At 33.9% G+C, this 19,540-nt stretch overlaps 1 protein-coding gene across 3 annotated transcripts in view; it reads right to left on the bottom strand.

Moving 5' to 3' along the window:
- Positions 1-19,540, bottom strand: part of LRP1B (LDL receptor related protein 1B) — a 1,899,539-nt gene that overhangs the window by 131,509 nt on the left and 1,748,490 nt on the right. For all 3 annotated transcript variants that reach the window (XM_078451331.2, XM_078451332.2, XM_078451333.2), the window contains exons 70-75: positions 18,903-19,009; positions 18,432-18,564; positions 11,057-11,179; positions 5,760-5,885; positions 4,647-4,784; positions 2,862-2,996 (exon numbers count right to left, since the gene is read on the bottom strand). In XM_078451331.2, the coding sequence (XP_078307457.2) occupies positions 2,862-2,996; positions 4,647-4,784; positions 5,760-5,885; positions 11,057-11,179; positions 18,432-18,564; positions 18,903-19,009 (762 nt within the window). The remainder of the gene's footprint in view (positions 1-2,861; positions 2,997-4,646; positions 4,785-5,759; positions 5,886-11,056; positions 11,180-18,431; positions 18,565-18,902; positions 19,010-19,540) is intronic.

Raw genomic sequence — 19,540 nt, 5'->3', positions numbered from 1 at the left:
ATATAATGTCCCATAATCCTCTTGCCCACCTTCACATAGAGAATTTATACTCATCTCTCAAGATCCACCTGAAGTAAAGCCTTCATTGTTCTCCACCATGGGATGGTAGTGACTATCCATCCCATAGTTTCTCCACCTTATCTCTCTTACAGCCCTGTATATACTACATTTCATATATGTGGTCATATATTCATGTCCCCTACTTGACTGTCAGTACCTTGAGGGTTTAAATTATTATTCATTTATTTTATTCCCTTCATTTTACACAATTCTTGGCAAAAAGTGAAGATATAGCTACACTTTGTAACACACTTCTGGCTTCAAAAATACGATGTGATGATGTTACCAGAAGGGCTATGTAAAATAAACAACAAAACTATGAATGTCTATAAGTAAATAAATATACATACACCGTAAGTAATAAATAAATAAATCACAGGCAATATTCTGTGGCTTAACACATGCCTCTAATTTTAATGGCTTAAGCAGGGCCAGCAATGACATCAGGTTATTCTAGTGAATTACTGCTTTCTCAGCATAATTTCTCTGCTTCTTATATCATGTATAGTTGCCCTAATTATGTAATAAATTGTGAGATAAATCCTTCTTTTGAATTAGAAAATTCAAGAATAAGCTGAACAATAATAATTATCTTTCATTTAACTCTCAACTGTGTTCCAAAGCCTCAGTGGTAGAGATCAGGACTTTCCCACAAACACTTGCAAATGACAGTGTAAGGCTTTCTGATGCTGTTGTCTCTACTGTGATACTTTGCCCAAGGTGAACTTAAGTACTTTCACAACAATTCATTTCTGTGTTGGATTGAAACGTAGGGTAAAGAGATGAAAACTGTATTGTTAGTGAATATTGTACCAGGGATAAGGCAAAGTATATCTTATCAGCATTTAGCCATCAAAAAAGCATTACAATAAACGTACTTGATTTGTTTGACACCTGTAACTTTGAACAGGATGTTATTTGATTTTTTTGGTTTCCCTTTGATGTGGATTCAAAATCCCTCCCATGGTCTCATATTGGCCAGAATCACCATTTTCTCCTTGTCTCTCACCTCTATACTAATGTCAGGGTGTCGTCTGGTTGGCTCAGTTGGTAAAGCATGTGACTCTTGATCTCAGGGTTGTGATTCCACGTTGCACAGAGAGATTACTTAAAAATACACATATATTTTTAGTATATATGTATATACTAATGTCTGTACTGTGAACTTTTGAAGGGAGAGGAAGAATCTCACACATGTCGTGTACCTAGAACAGTGCTTGGCACATAGTAACTATTAATCCATTTCTACTTCTCTGCTGTTATTTTCTTTAATTTGTCTTCCCTTTATGTATTCTAATTAAAGTGTTTTGACTCTAACATTAAATAGTGATTTCTTATTCTCTTTTTGAGCTATATAGGAAGAACACAAAAGCATTTGAATTCTTTGAATTATGAATCAAAGTAATGTCTTTCCCTTCCTCCGTACCAAATCAAATTGCTTTTCCTTACCATCAAAACTTCATTTAGTAAAGATACAAATTTTATTGGAGTTCAGAAGTTGCTAATTTACACAACAAAAATACTGGATTTGTAGCAACTTAAAATGAAGAGTATAGTTGAAGCTTATAGCTTGCAAAGAATATAATTAAAAATAAAGAAACTTTTGAGAATGGGAGTTTTAAATTTAGTAAGTATATACAGAAATAGAGCCCACTATTCACAAATAAATGTTAGAAAATTAATGTTATTTGAAATGAAAATCTTGAAGAGGGTGTGTGTGTGTGTGTGTGTGTGCACGTTTATATACAATTGATACAAAGTGTCTGGGGGAAAATAAATAATATAGTCTTGAGAAATAATTTGCTTTTTTTTATTAAAATAGAGAAAACCTAGGCTGTCAATTTTCAGTGTTAACATGTTAATGGAGAAATAAAATGTCATGAATAATCCATACAAGTATATAATTCAAAATGTACATAAATATGACATGGTCATACTTCTTCCCCTTTTGGGTGAATATAATTAATTCATTTCAATAATCTCATTTTGATTAACACAACACAAAATCATTTTTCTTTATCCCAGAATATCAGAGATAGTAGAGAAGAAAGCTGGTAGGTGAAAGCACTTTATCACTTGAATTTAGCCTAGATAAGCCAGACTTAACACAATTTAGGTTTGGCTCTAATCACAATGATATCAATTTAGAGGAGAAACTGGTAGTACGTATATATAGGTCTGTATTTCATGGTTCTATAGTTAAAGGTCTGACGTATGTTATATTTACCTATAATTTACTGTGAGATCCTGGCTATCCTATATGCTCAAGTTTTAAATGATCTCAAGTAAGTTGACAGAGATTTACTTAGATCCTGTCTTTAAATTTTAGAAGGCACTCTTGATAATATAAAGCACTGTTTTAAGACATGGTGTTAGGACAAAAGCCCACAGTTCTCTAAAGTGAATTACCTATTGCAGCACTGTAAATGCCACAACTCAAGAGAAATGGGTCATTATAAACATGTTCTTTCATGAAGTGTCTCTAATTCTTCAATAGTTCCTGAACCAGCAATTTTGTTATTTGCATTTCAAAACAGAGTTGTAACAGTACAATTGAAATTCCTACAGGTCTGAATCTGCTCTAGAAAAGGCTTTGTAACCCCAGAAATGGTTAGCTTAGCCATGCAAACAAAACAGGCTCTTGACCCCAAGGACTTCCACTCTTGTAGGTAAAATGGTATCCCGTAGACACACACCATTCTGATGAAAATCAGTCCCATGTCATCTCACAATTTAGCAGCCTCATGAGTCTTTTATTACCTAAAGATTTAAGAGCAAGCTGTTGAGGAAATGTACTATACCTTCACACTGTCTGTTTTTCATGTTTCTCTGAAATCCAGGCTTACAGCGACAAAAAACAGATGTTTTTATTTGATTACAATATGCATCATCTCCACACGGATTCACATTATCTTCACAGGTATATTCAGCAGGAGCTAGGATTTAAAAATACCATCAAAACTAATATAATTCTAATTCCTGAAGTGGGAGTTTACTTTTTTTCTTAATTTGAAATTATATTTATTATTCCATAGATAACTCTTCTTGAATTTATAAGATTATGATCTTCTCTTTACATAAGCCCTTATTTCTTATACAGGTATAGAAGCAGATAAAAAACTGAACTCATTTATATTAAATATAGTTTAGGCCAAACTGTCAATAGCTGATATTTATAGCTGTAATTGAAGTACACTACTATGTAAAAGGAAGTCAAGAGTCAATATTTCTAATGACAAGTTATCACTGCAATGTTACGATATATGAGTACTACATCCTTCTCTAGGAATCAAATGGTTTCCTAGAAGCTACCTAAAGATGTGGGCATTGATTGCTAACCTAAATTTAGTACTCAGGAATTCGGTCAAGGGTACTACCATGTTACTGAAGCAAGTATGCTAAATCATCAGTTCTTAAAATTTTTTTTCGCTTGAAAATATATTCGAGGAGGAACACTCTCCAGTGGTCGTGGACTGTTAAAAAAGTCAGGGCAGACTATGTGTTATTTGTAATTCCAGCATAGTAGTTCAGTTTCATGGCTTTATCTCCAATTCCAGAAAACTTTTTTTTTTTTTTTTTTTTTTTAAGTAGGCTCTACAGCCAGAATGGAGTCCAACCTGGGGCTTGAACTCATGACCATGAGATGAAGACCTGAGCTGAGATGAAGAGTCAGACGCTTAACTGACTAAGCCACCCAGGCACCCTTCCAGAAAACATTTTAGAATGCAAATAAATGAGAGGAAAATTATCATGAAAATAATGTTGAATTAGCTCTATTTTACTTACATATGTCAGATGATTTTGAAATATGAGAACTTTAATTATGAGAATTGTAACCATTATTCATCCCACTGATTCTTGAATATTTTATAATTAATTAAGGTACACCAGTAGACTTAGACCTCAGTTGAGATATATGTGACCATATCCTGGTGGGTATTGTTTCATCACTCAGTGAGGAATAATTCAGATGCATAATGTGAAGAAATGAGACCCCATAATAGGAAGTATTTTATGACTTTTATGAGAAATCTGAATTTAGAGTCATAAGTTTGGCTATTTTTCTTAATGTGGAAAATCAGATATCAAATATCCAACACAAAAATAACCAAGGTCTAATAAGTCAAATATCATCACACTCTAAGACATAAAATGATAATGTCTTCTTTAAGAATAACTTGGCAATGGATTAAAATTTTAAAACATGGAATAAATTATTATGACCTTGACCATCTTTCACTCAAATATTGTAAGAGGCAAAAAAATATTAAATTTATACTTTATAAAATAAAATATTAAGGAATATAGATTTATTTGCTGACATCAAAGTCTGTAATTGGATATTGAGATCTCAGGTTCAGTACTAACAAGGATAGTCATTCTAAAATTAACTTCCTCCATCTCATGCTTTCTGATATTAATTTAACTGGCATTCTAAGGCTGCTTTGGCAAAGGCTTACAAAAAAAAAGGCATCAAGTAAGCCTTTGAAAACAGTATTTTGTTACACCAGTAAAGAAAATTTTAGTCATGTTGAAGTAGAAGTTGAACTTGAATGTTGCTACACTTTAACAGAAAATAAACTCACTTATTCTGCAGCCTTGTTCATCTGAACCATCTCCACAGTCATCAAGTTGATCACACTGGAGGTCCATGGGGATACATTTTTTATTATTGCAAGCAAACTCATCTTTTTTACATGGTCTTGCTTTGTATGTAAGCTTACCTATAAAGTCATTAAAAATGATTAGTGCTTCAAAGAATAAAAACACATGTTTTAAATCATTTTTTAAGTTTATTCATTTATTATTTCTGAGAGAGAAAGAGAGAAAGAGAGAGAGAGCACAAGTAGATGAGGGGCAGAGAGAGAGAGGGAGACACAGAATCCAAAGCAGGCTCTACGCTCCTCACTGTCAGCACAGAGCTGGACGCAGGGCTCTCAAACTGTGAGATCATGACCTGAGCCAAAGTCAGGTGCTTAACCAAATGAGCCACCCAGATGCCCCCAAAACAAATTTATTGAGTAAATTAACAGGTTCTTACTAAACACTATGAAAAATATGGCTCCATGATCATTTATTTGAAGCTCGTAGGCCAAATAAAAAGATTCTGAAATTCTGGACTTTCAGAAAAATAACAGTTCATTCACCCTGTAATAAGTAACGCTGTATTTCCACAAGAAAATGTTTGAATTTCACCCTAAATGGGACTTTCTTTTTAAAGTAATACAAACTTCCTCAGACCAGTTCCAGTCAGGGTTTGTCACAAAATCATTTTGCTACATATATTAGTAAAGCCTTTGGTTTTAAGAGTTTTGTTAATTTCACAAATGTGAAGAAAGGATTGTGTATACAGACATACAATCTTTGTTAGCACTCTCCCCTCCAGGAGCTGTTTAACAGAGAACCTTTTGAAACCACCATGTTTTTTCTCTCTTGCAGTATTTTCTGCAATAAAGTGTGTATAACCAATAGAGATTTACAGACTAGCAGAGACTTTGCATAAAGCCACATAGCTCTACTATTCAAATGAATGTTAGCAGATTATTTTCATACCTTGTCAGAAAAGCAAGTGTCTGAAAAAAAAATACCCTCAGACATGACACATGGAAAATACTTCTTTTTAATTTTTTGAGCCCCCAAACCATTATATTATCTTGTAGCTGTCACTGAATCAATTATTTCACATTAAATGGATTTACCACCACAGTGATCTTCATCGGAATTGTCCCCACAGTCATCAATCCCATTGCACATTTGCTCAGGCTGCAGGCATATTCTGTTATTTCTGCATCTGTGAGGTCTTGTGGGTGGGCAAAGAAACTTGGCTGAAAAAAAAAAAAGAAAAAGACAAAGCAGTTCCTTTGGGTCACGACTTACAATTCTTTGTTTGTTTGTTTGTTTTGGTCTTTCTTTTTTTGTTGTTTCCTTCTTTTGAAATCCATAATCTAGTTTTTATGAATATCTTTTGTTGTGGAAATTGCCTACATGCAGGTACTAGAAAATGTGTGATAATAGAAGCTATGATCCTAGTTATTTATATTAACTACAGAAAAGAGTACACAGCTGCAATGAAATAAAGTAAGAAAAAGAGCCAAACTTCATGGTCTCATTTCCAGATGCCTTATCTTAGCTGACTTCACTTGGTGTACCAAATTAATTTATGCCTGCGGTTTATACAACATGGCAGGACACTTAGCTATTTGAAAGAGCAATTTCACACAGAAGAGAGCTTGAGCAAGCATATGTTACAGGCCCAAATTTGAAAATAGGTCATCCAGTGAAAAAAATGTCCCAACAATACTATAACTGTGTTTCTTACTCTGTGTTTCTGTACAGAAATGTGTGAATATGTATTTGAGTCACATAGATGATCTTTGTTATTTATTTTTAATATGTGTGTATATATGTATCTGTGTGTGTGTGTGTGTGTGTGTGTGTGTGTGTGTGTGTAAAAGAGACAACAGTGAAAGCTGGAGAATTTTATCCTGTCCTATCCTTCATTATCTAACTGAAGACTTCCACCCTTGGAGTAGGAAACATCTCTAATGACTCTTTATCTTTACATGTGGAATACTCCAGGGCTCTTTCATTGGTTTTCTGATCTCCTCACTCTTGAATTCTCTGCTGATCTTCTCATTCTCATGGATTTACTTGACACAATACCCTTCAAACTTTCAATTCACTATCTAATTCTAGTATCTCATAATTGATTATAGGATATCCCCTCAAGAATTTCAAATTCAGTAAGTCAAAACCCCATTCTTTATCACCTTCCCATTACTTCCTTCTCCCTGAGCATAAACTATGTGTTATTTCCATAGTTCATTTAGTAGTACATCATAGCCACAGTCTGGGATTATTCTAAAGCATTCCACTTATTGACCTTCAACTCTTATTAGTCAACAGTCCTGCTGATGCAGTCCCCAAACTTGCCTTCTTCTTTCCATGCATACCAGTTACAATACCTTGGCTCTTCATTATCTCTTACAGAGAAAACTGAAGTAGAATCCTAAATGTCTTCATTTCACTGCCCAATGTAAGATCTTCCAAAAGATACCAGAAGAATCCACCTGACACATTAATCTGATCATCTCTTCCACAGTTATCCAGCACTTACAGAATAATATTTAAGATACTTTACATGGTATAATAGACTGATCATTACTTTGTCCCTGTCACTCCTACAGACTCATCCGTTGTATCTCTTAAAATTCCAGCAATATTACTTTATTAGCTCCTTAAATATGCCATACTCCTTCTTTCTTGACCTCCTTGGTTTAATTGAAATCTGGTTCCCACTCCAAGCATAGTTCTTCCCCTTTAGGTCTTTTAGGAATGCCTCTTAAATTACTTAAACCTCATATTATCTCATGTTTAAATACACCCTTAAGTTCCTAATTTAGCTTTCAGAAATTTGTTACATCATCACGCTCTATTTAAAAAAATAAAAACAAAAACTATTATGCATTTGATTATACATCTTTCTTATTGCCATTTTCTCATCAACCTTTACTGTAAACATCACCCCCTCTCCAATTTACTAAAGACTGTAGCACCACCCTTCATAGTCATTGCTCTCAATCCAAACTCATTTCCACATCCTAGATGACATCAATATCCACATGAACAAACCGACCAATAGCTGTACCTCTTAGAGCCTTGAGTTTTTCATACCCAATGACCTTTTACTCTAATTCACCTAAGCCACCCACTGCCCTAGAAGGTTGTGAAGATTGGAAGATTTCAAGAAATTTCTCTTCTTAATTCAGTCAATGACATTTCCTGTTGCTTGCAGGTAAGAACACTAACTGATCCACATAAGTGCACCTGGATATACTGTTTCCTCCAATTGCTTCATTTACAAAGCCACTAATTTGAATGCTGCAAGTTCTGCCCACCACCTCTTACTTTCCCAACTTTCTAGTTCAACCAGTCTCATTAATATCCTTTTTCTGTCTATGGTAAAACTTTAGCTCATTGATTTATCCACCTTTTCCTATTCTCCAATGTTTTTGTCTTTACTTCCCTCTCTATTGACAGTTGATCCCATGCCCTTTGACAAATATTTACTGGTAACTTATTATACTTTTAACACTGTTCTAAGAACTTACTTAGAAACTCACTTTAGTACAAATAATCTGGATTATCTGGCCTTTTTCTCTTTTTCACACCATAGTATTCCATAATATTCATTGTTCCCATTCTATTCTGACTCTTTTTTATCCTATAGAATTCCACAGTATCCATTCTGACTCTCAAATTTATAACTCTAGACCAGCTTTTTAAACTTCAGAACCAAATATCTAGGGCCTACTTGAAATCTATACTTGAATGTCTCCTCAAATGTCTCTCAAACCAGGCTTTTAATCTTTACTTACAATACTGTTCCTCTTCCTATGTTCCCCATGTATTCAACGGTGCAAACAAAAACACCTTATACATTATACTTAGTAACTTCCTCTCCCTTGCCCCATATATCTACTCTATTATTTAATCCAATTTATTTTGTTTTTCAAACCACATTCAGATCTGTGGTATATTTGCCATCATGTGCTATCATTATCTTAATCCAAGCTAACAGCATGGCCTGCCTAGAGTATAGCAATTATCTTACTTAAACTTGCACCTTTCTATCCAGTATTTGTAAAATATAAATAGGACTACAGAACTGTTCTGCTTAAAACGTTTTAGTATTCTTAATTGTTTTTAGGCTAAACCTAAAAATCCTTATAGAGATTTACAAGGTTCTAGACTCTTCTGTCTCTTCAGTTTCATCTGAAACCAATATCTACCTGTTCTGCACGCTCCAAGTACATGGATCTTTCAGTTCCTCCAGTAAGCTGTGGATTGCTTTGCTTCAGGGTCTGTCTACATCTTGTTTCCTTTGTCTACAACATTGTGTCATCCACCTTCCCTCCACCCCATCCCTTTCACCTACTTGGCAATGATTTATCTCTCAGACTGTAACTCAAATGTTATTTTCCATAACCCAAGATTGAATAAAATCCCTCTGGGTCTATTCTTTTATAACTTACTCTACTTTTTTGTCAATGCATGTATCGTCATTTATAGCCATATATATTTTTTAGATCATTTGAATCCCTATTCTACTAGATTCTCAGTTCTGTGAAGTCAGGGTCCATGTCTGTTTCTCTCATCATTATATTACTAAAAATAATAGTCTCTAACTTAACAAATATTTATTAAGTGAATGAATGACACTTTTCTTCATGCTGTTCATAATATCTACAGTCTATTTTAGTTTGGATCTTTCAAAACTGTAGCTTTCTGAATTCCTCTTTATGCAGACCTCATCTTATTCCTCTCCATCTTACTTATACCTTTTACTTAATTCCACCATTTCTTGAAATACAATGTATGAAAATTCTGATTTGTACAGTCAGATTAAGATCTTGTCAGAGAGAACCATGTGCTGTTCATTTTTTTTTTTTTTTTAATAATCCCAATTACTTAGCACAGTCGCTGGTACATAACAGATTGACTCAATGTTTATACTGATGACCAAGGGGAATGTAAAAACATGCACAGATTCAAGCTGGATGTAGTTTAAGTTTTCCAGCAGCTGTCACTGAGACTCACTTCCTGGCCCTGAAAGTAGTCCTGGGGCTCTGACTCTGGAGCCTCACATGGTTAATTAGTTAGCGACCATTTGCTATTCTACTCACTAGTTGTGTACGGAAGTGGAATAGATAATAGAAAAATAATTACATAAATATATACACATATATAATTTTATATATATACATAACTTATAAAAATAATAGGTTCTGGCTCGAAACTGGTAGATAAGTTCGTATTTTCCATATATTATAATTCAGACACAATAAAATCTCTAGTGATTCTCTAGAATCCATTTTGCAAGATTATGTAACACAAAAATTAAAACTTAGTTATGTCTCTGATCAGTTGTGCCTGCAGAGAACACTCTCCAAAAACTGTCATTTTTATGTTTTAAATCCCTTTAAAAATAAAGCTGTCTTCTTGTTTTGGAATTTTTATTCAATTGTAATGTCAGTATTCAATGTCATCATCTATTCAAAAATATTGGTTTAACTTGGTGCACCAAACAGAACAAAGAATTTGAGTATGTATACTCACTCAGTCTATGTTTTCTTTAATTCACCTGATGTGCTATTTAATTGTATCCAAAGTAGTAGTATTTTTCTTTAAATTAGTGGTAAAATACATTTTTGCTGAGATTAGATACAAATAATAATAATAAGGGCTAAAAATTTCTGCTACATATAAGAAAATTGGACATTGATAGTTGTTGGTTGCGTAAGTATGCTCTTGACAATTATCAGTTAAGAGTAACTTGAATTGGAAGAAACAATAACTTTTTTAGGATTTTCAGATTAAAATATTAAATAACTCCTAATTTCAGTTCTCTGCCTACATCTAAATATATATAAAAATCTATTAATATATTTATATTTATAACATAGAATATATATGTATAAATAATATATATTTTAATATATTTAAATATTAAAATATAATGATATATTTACATGTTAAATATATTAATATATTCACATATTATCTTCATATAGATCTTCCTTCTCTGAACAACCTTGGTCTCAGTAGTGGGTAACTTGTGGAACTACATGATTTTATTATTCACATTTTTTCCATGTGGTTATCTGTCCAAAAAAAAAAAATGATTTAGCCTAAAGGACCACTTTGGTACAAAGCCAAAGTCTTCATATGAAACTTCTACAGTTCAGACCATAACTATCTTTGAGTAGTGTTGACATGTGCAAGTTCAGATGTAAGAGGGTTCTCTGTAAATTCATCAGCTGTTGGACAGGGTAATCTCTTATTGCCTGAACAAAAGCTGTATCTGCGGTTTTACTTTATCTACCTAACCACAGGATGGCAGACTTTGTGGTCCGCCTCCCCACTTCATTGATTCACGCCAGTGCATTCGATTCAGAGATGAGAGTAAAATCTAGACCCATGTGAAATGCCATACCACACATATCAGGGGCTTCATCTGAGTTGTCTCCACAGTCGTCTTCTCCGTCACACACCCAGAAATGTAGTTTGCAAAGGGAATTATTGCAGAGAAACTCATCTGCTCTACATATATTTCCTCCTTTATTTTAAAACAAAACAGAAAAAAAGACACAGAAATGTAGCATAATTAATGCCAGTCAGCAGGACACATATTCCTGTAATTCTTAGCATAGTATCTAGTTTCTCATCTCCTTACACTTTTTTCCTGTATAGCACTAGGGACAAGCAGTATCCCAGATTTTTTTTTTTAGTTACTCATGTTTAGTTAACTTTTCAAAACAATCTGATGTTACCAAGGCATATCATAGTTCCTTTAGAAAATAATGATAAGATGGTAGAAGGAAGTTTTAAGTATAAATTATCTTATATTTCACATAATTTTTATGTTACTGTAGAGAAACTTAGGTTTTAAATAGTATTAGTTTTCATTATAAAAATTGTGTTGTTGGGGCGCCTGGGTGGCTCAGTCGGTTGAGCGTCCAACTTCGGCTCAGGTCATGATCTCACAGTCTGTGAGTTCGACCCCGCATCGGGCTCTGTGCTGATGGCTCAGAGCCTGGAGCCTGCTTCCGATTCTGTGTCTCCCTCTCTCTCTGCCCCTTCCCTGCTCATGCTCTGTCTCTCTCTGTCTCAAAAATAAATAAAAAAAACATTAAGAAAAAAAAATTAAAAAAAATTGTGTTGTTTTGGAAAGAAAAGACACTTTTAAAATTTTTAGATAATTCAGCTGTATCTGGAAACTGACAAACTGAATTGTTAAAAGAGAGAATAACCAATAAAAAGTTCTGAAGTCACAGAAAAATAGTTAAGTTTATAACAGAAGTTGGTGATGTGGTGAAATATTATAGTCATCCTGGTAAAAACTGTGCAATAGTGTAGTGACTTTTTTGTGTATTTTGTAAATGTTTGCATTTTTTCTCTTTTCACAATTCAACAGAAAGCATGAAGAATGCAAGGATATACTCACTCAAAATTAAGTATATTTATCACATACAAAGGAGCCAAAATAGTAATAATTTTGGAGCGAATAATAAGGCTGGGTCTGTGAAGGTCAAACAGCTCATCTTGTTGAGTTTTGACTCGCATACACATCTTTAATAATTAACTTACAGTAGCAAAGATTTAACTTAACAAATGACAGAACAAGATTTGGATTTTAGTGTAATAACAGTAGCTATAGTGTGGAGAACTTGGAAATGAAGGTAGTGAGAGTAAAGCCAAGGCTGGAGGAAAAAGACCAGTTTGAAGAGGCATTGCAGAAGCACAGAACTCGATTTCGAACTAGCTTCTGTTGAACTGTTGAAAGTGCTTCGGGAAGTAGAATCCTCAGGATCTGATGGCTGAATAGATGAGGGTGGTGAGGAGAGTGAGTAGTCAAACAAAGCGCTCAATTTTTGGCTTATCTGGAGCATTTGGTGACTGTCGGTGTTGTTCAAAAAAAAATAAATAAAGGAATACAGCAGGAAGAGCAAGCTTACTAGAAATAATGACACAATTCATGTAAAGTACTAGTAGGACAAGCATATAGTGATATTTAGTAGGATAGTGGATAAATGTGTTGAAATATAGGATAGGTTCTAAGCTGTAAATATACAACTAGGGATGATCAGAATGTAGTTGTTATTTGGAATTTAGAACAAAACAGAGGAGATCAGCATTTAAAGATTGGATAAAGGGGTGTCTGCAAAAGAGGCTGAGGCTAGTTAGCCAGAGTGGTTGGAGAAATACCTAAAAAGTGTCTCAACAAGAAGGTAGTAGTTAGCACATGTATATAATGCTAAGAGAGGAGGTCCAATGAAGTGGTGGTGAATTTAATGAAATGTTTGTGGTTGGTTAATATTAGACGAAGAAGTAGTAGGTACCGTAACCATCCATCCCTTTCTAGGAGTATGCCCTTGAAGGGAAGGAGGAGAGGAGAAGGCTAGGTGATTAAGAGCCTAGTAGCTTCTGTGGAGTAAAACTGATATCTGATATACTTAAGTGCTTCTGAAAATAATTCAGTAGACAGAGTAAGCTTGAGGATACAGAAGAAAGAAAAGGTAATTGATATAACAAAGTCCTTGAGAATCCAGGAAGTGTGAAGGATTTGAGATCTAAAGTATCTACCTTATACTAGAGGTGTAACAGGTCTTCCGTTTCAAGAGGAAGGAAGAGGGAAAGGCTAGGCTAGGCACAGCTATAGGTAGATTTGTTAATTTGGTGAACAGATATTGAATAAAGCTCAAAATTTTTATTATTTCTGTGAAGTAAAGGTGAGGAGGAAATTCAACTTGTTAAAAACTTCATATGTTTGGTGTACCTGAGTGGCTCAGTTGGTTAAAAGTCTGACTCTTGATTTCAGCTCAGGGCATGCTCTCATGATTTCTGAGATCGAGCCCTGCATCAGGCTCTGTGCCATCAGATTCTCTCTCCCTCTCTCTGCCCCTTTCCTGCCCCTGTGTGTGCACACCATTTGTAAATATTTTTATTTAAAAAAAATAAAAACTTGATATGGTTAATGGTATACAGATGATTAGAGAAATATAGGATGATTGCTTAAAATCTTAAGTAATAGTTGAAGCTGAGATCAAGACTTTGTAGTGATGTCAATCTGAACAGTTCTAAGAGTTTCCTGCAAAAATGTTTAAGAACTGGCACAACCTACATTGGCATCTCTGAAGACTAACAAACTGTATAATAGGGAAAAACATAAGTCCATGGTAAGTCCGTGATGGTGAGTATCACCATGTGAGACTGACAACATAGTATCTGACACTGGGGTGCCCCTTTCTTTCAACTTCTGCAATACTCAAATCTAAAATGCCCTAATTCTAACAGTAATTTCAAGTATCAAAACCCATGCAAGAAAATATATTTAACAACTATCTGAAAACAATAAAAAGATAACATGTACGGTATTTAATACTAAAGAAACTTAAAATATGAATACCGATATAAAGAAGTGCTTAATTCAATATCAAAATTCATAGAATGTGAAAGTTATATTCGTTCAGAATAAAGATTCTCAAGACTAAATCTCATTGCATGTTCCATTTTACAATGGATTATATTCAAACAAAATTTGTGAACTCTTGACATCCTCTGATTCTTTTAGAAAATTCTATTTGTAGCACATCAGTCTTGTTAAAAAGAAAAAAAAATGATTTCCCAAAGGTATCATATTAGATAATATTATAATTTGCCCCATAAAAGTGTTGGGCATATTACTATTTTTATGAAGAAGAAGAGAAATATAAATGAAATCACAGTTGTAATAGTAAGGCAAAGGTTTTGTAATAACTTACTAAAGCCTTGCTATTATACCATGAAGAATTTGCATTAAAAAATGCATCATGGGGCCACCATGACACCCTGAGTCTAACATAAAATGCTTATTTTGAAATGGCATGAGGCACATATAAGCAAAAAAAGAGGTATAATTTAAAGAGATTAGCTGTATCAAAATTCCAGTTTCCTAGTCTTTAGTCATGTTCTTATTCAGCACAACAGGAGGTTATTAGAAAATATATATATATATATATATATATATATATAAGCTTTTGGCAGGTTCATAGAAATCTGACCAGGCACATCATCACAGAGAATAAACATCTAGAGTTCCCATTTTAATTTGGGTGGAGGGAAGGTTTAACATATGAAAATATTTTATAATTTTCATAAATAGTTAACACACTTTTGAGCTGATGATAACTAAAAAGAATAATTCTCAATCTTGTCCACTAAAATTGCTAAGGAAAGCAAAGTTTGGGAGCTCAAGCCAAAAAAAAACCCAAAAAACAAAACAAAACAAAACAAAACAAAACAAAACCCACCAAGTTTCCATGTTTTATCTTTAAAAATATGAACGTTGCTTTTAATTCCACAGTATTTGGGGGTTCGTCTTTTTAAAGTAAACCAGTAAAATGGATTCACTTGGAAAATGTTTCATGTTTGTCCTGCATCTTGCCTTCCAGCCCCCAACACTTAGTTCATGTGTCAGGTTTTGGGATGAATGGAAGGCTGATTTAATAGCAGAGAGATTTATTTTGGCATTTCATTTCCTCAGTGCCTTGAAGTACATCTATCCAATACTTGAACCACTTCCTGGAAGTAAAATACTAGAAATCTGAACTTGATCATGCTTTAAGGTACATCCATACAGGATCAAATATTTTAACCATCAAGATAATTCACTGGAATTTATCTAGCAGCAAAGAAACCCAAGAAAAGTTAGAAACATTAGTGTGGAGGGAAGGAGAGCTTTGACACATTTCTAAATGATTGAATTAAAAGTCCTCAACTCTTTTTTAATCAGTAGGCTTAAACTTTTAGTAGGGTCATTTTAAATCTAAAAGGCAAGTCAGATTTCAAATTATATACTGCTTTTTTTTTTAACTGTAAAACTTGTTTTTTAACCTTGAATTCTTTGTTCAAACAAACATTTCTTATGAAATTTTAATATTAAAAAAAAGATAAATCCTGACAGGATTGCCCTCATACACACACACACATGCACATTCACTTATTTTCCAGATATTCTTACAGGTCTTGGAGACATTTCACTGTGATTGGATTTGTTAGTATAATAAATGAGCACAGAAACTTTCCTACAGGTAAGACAAGGAATTAGATCTCTTGATTCTCATTTCAGTAATTCTCTGTGTCTAATACATAGTGCAAATTCTACCACCATCTCCTTTTGAAAAAAAACAAATTTGAAGACTCCTTAAAAGCTTTGGGAAACTCCTCATTATGCTTAAAATTGGAACTAAATTCTATAGCATGAATCTTCAATTACTTATAGTTCCTAAACACTTAAACTTTCTCTCACCTATGAGACTTTGTGTATAATGATCCCACTACCTGGAATCTATTTCCTCATTCTGTTTGCATACCTAATTTTTTACATTAAGAAACTCACATTCCAACAGGGGAAACAGTCAACTAATACAGAAGTAATTATATTAGAAAGAAGAATATAATAACAAGTATGCAATCAAAGTGTGGCTAGGGAAACTCCAGAAGAGACTGAGATTTGGTTGAAGACAGTAACAACTGAATGGACTTAAAAGGAGAGATATAATTCTTATTGGCAAAGGTATTGAGATGGCAGAAATAGTAGAGGAATCTGGCAAGATGTTGAAAAGCATGGAAGATGTTGCTAGATTCATTCTTTGATTTGGCTAGGATATATGATACATAAAGAGAAATAATAGGGTATAAGAGTAGGAAGATACAATAGGATGATTTTCTTGTAACACTGACTGCCATATTTGTAAGTAACCAGGAAGGAGCTTCAAGTAAATATTTACATAGTCAGAGTTACACTTCAATAAGATGAACCTGGCAGCAGAGAGCAGAATGTATTGGAGTTGACTTACATGGTAGTATATATGCCCAGGCAGGGCAGGAAGCAATGAGAGAAGCAGCCAGACTGGTGATAGAGACTGAAATTAAGGGAATGGAGCTTAATAGCTAGAAAATGGAAAATGATGAGTAACTTAATTGTCCCGAAGTCTTAGAATATGACTGTATTTAAGACCTTTTGGTGCCAGAATGTCTACAATGTTTGATGTCTCTAAATTGGAATGTGAATGTGAGAACTTAACCAAAAGTAGAAACAGCTATTAAGGAAGTCTAACCTTTTATGGCTCTATATAATGCACTGCAGATTCCAAATGAGAACTAGGATTTCTTCTCCTGAATATTACAACACTTTATCAGATTTGAGATGGAGATCTTAGCAAATCATAAAGGTTTGATCTAATGTTAAAGGAAATGGGGGGCATTTTTTCTTCGAATGACTAGATATTTATAGAAGTAAAATTGTATTATTTTCTTTTTTAAAAAAGCTTTTATTTAAATTCCAGTTAGTTAACATACAGTGTTACATTAGTTTCATGTGTACAATGTAATGATTTAACACTTCCATACAATACCCAGTGTTCCTTACAACAAGTGCCCTCCTTAATCCCCATCACCTACTTGACCCCCCTGCCTCCCCCCACCCACTCCCCTCTGGTAATTATCAGTTTGTTCTCTATAGTTAAGAGTCTGTTTCTTGGTTTGATTGTCTCTCTTTTTCTTCCCCTTTTGTTCATTTGTTCTGTTTCTTGAATTCTAAATATGAATAAAGTCATATGGTATTTGTCTTTCCCTGACTGACTTATTTTGCTTAGCATTAGCTATCTAGCTCATTCATGTTGTTGCAAAAGTACATTTAAACTGTATAAACCCTGAGCACATGTTCAAATGCCTTGCAGCCTACATCAGTATCTAGTATCATTTCTGTTGATGATACTCCAAATATTCCATAATGTAAAGTACATCAAGAGACTTTAATTTTTTTTAACATTAATGTATTTATTTTGAGGGAAAGAGAGAGCATGCAAGAGCGTGAGCAGGGAAGGAGAAAAGAGTGAGAGGGAGGATCCCAAGCAAGCAGGCTCTTTTGCACTGTCAGTGCAGAGCCTGATGTGGGGCTCCATCTCGTGAACTGTGAGATCATGACCTGAGCCCAATCAGGAGTCGGATGCTTAACCAAGAGAACCATCCAGGTGCACTCCTTGAGAGACTTTTGTAAGCAGGTTAAAAAAAATTTTGCATTTAAACAATGTATTTAACATTATTAAAATAATAAGAATTATGGAATTTGTGATCATTTTAAGGTTTGCCCCACAATTGTTTTTTTTTTTTTTTTTTTTTTTTGCTTTCCCTTCATTGACTCTAAAGTAGGAATAATTGCTGCTTTTATGTGGTGAATTACAATTAAAAAGTTGTTACCTGTTAGGAAATATTTTAACATAGCTAAAAATAATGTACTGCAAAATTAAAAGTTGTCTTCCAAACTGACAAAAAATGTAGGTCATTTTCTTAACCATATGGCAAAAGGGAAATTTGGGGCATGACCTGCAGTTGTGTATCAGTATGTGTATGTGTAATATGGTATGCCATATGTTATTATTCTTTCATAGTAAGGCAGGCAACATGGAAGAGAAATGCACACCAAAAATACTTCTGTAGTAATGGCTACAAGCGGTTATGTTCCCTGCATCCTTCTGCCCCTATCCCTGACCCAGCATCTAGTCCAAAGCCATGCTTGTGATCGGATGCAATAAAAACCTGCACTTTGGTTACCTTTGTCATATGAAAACTAACACTGCACTCTACCTGGAAATTATCCAGATTTTGCTTACCCAGAACAGGATATTATGTAATGAAATAAGAATGGGTAAAGAGAATCATTTAATGATCCTATTTTTTGCCTCTAGCACACTATTGACTTGACACAGTATTTTAACTGCCACTCTCTTATTTACACACACACACACACACACACACACACCCCTTACCTCTGTCACAGTTCTGTTCATCACTGCCATCCACACAGTCATGAATGCCATCACAAAGCCATCTAATTGGAATACAGTGGGCTTTATTTCTGCATCGAAACTGATCTTCCTTACACTCAGTCACACAGTCCATCTGTTCAAATACAAATAGGCACTGCAGTTTTCATTAATGATAATGATATAGTCACAGGAAAAACAAACATGCAGCTGACAATACTGGAGATTTATTACACTGTGGGCTTTCTTTTATTTTGACTTAATGAATATAACCCCTACAAATGACAATAAGATTTAGTATATGAACAGCACGCAGATTCGGGTATTTGCTGCAATTACTATATTCAATGTACTTGTCCTAAGATTTTAGACGGCTAAGAATCAAGATTCTCTCTTTACTCTATTTTTATTACATTTGCTTTCCCGAACCTAATTCATGTAATTCAGAGATTTTAATCAAATGATAGATTTTACCTCATCTGAACCATCAGCACAATCATATTCTCCATTACATTTCAAAGATGCTGAAATACATCCTCGGCTGGCACATATATATTCACTTGATGAGCAAGTAGGAGAATCTGAATATAATTATAAAGTTAAGATTTAAATTCACTAAAATGAATGATTGCTTTGATAGATAAAAACATATTTAAGCATATAAAAAATTCATAGACAGTAATGAAAATAGTTTATATTTAAACTGTACTTAATATCTGATATTACACATTTATTTAAAATGTGTTTCATAATATTATTGCATTTCATAAAATATATCTCAATGACGTAATAGGCTGTTCAGTAAGTTTTTAACTCACTAAAGACAGAAAGGAAGAAAAAAAAAACCCTCTATATCCTCCTTCTCTTTAATTTTGAACAGTTAAATGAATTTTTCATAATTTTAAATTAAATTATTTAAAAACAAAGGCTTCAAGTTGGTTTTAAAACTGTAGTGAGACTTAGTGACCCTTGGGAATGTTAATTTATATATGCATTATATAAAGCTAAAAGTAGAAATCTTGGCATGGTCTCATAGACCCCATGATATCTAGCTGGCTGTGTTGACATAAATGTCATATTTGCATAAGTTCTGAGAAGTATTTTTGTTTTGG

This window comes from Panthera onca, chromosome C1 (genome assembly GCF_046562875.1).
Source record: "Panthera onca isolate mPanOnc1 chromosome C1, mPanOnc1 haplotype 2, whole genome shotgun sequence".
Taxonomy (NCBI): Eukaryota; Metazoa; Chordata; class Mammalia; order Carnivora; family Felidae; genus Panthera; species Panthera onca.
Note: the sequence above shows the minus strand (reverse complement) of the source record. Positions and strands in the feature narration are given on the sequence as shown.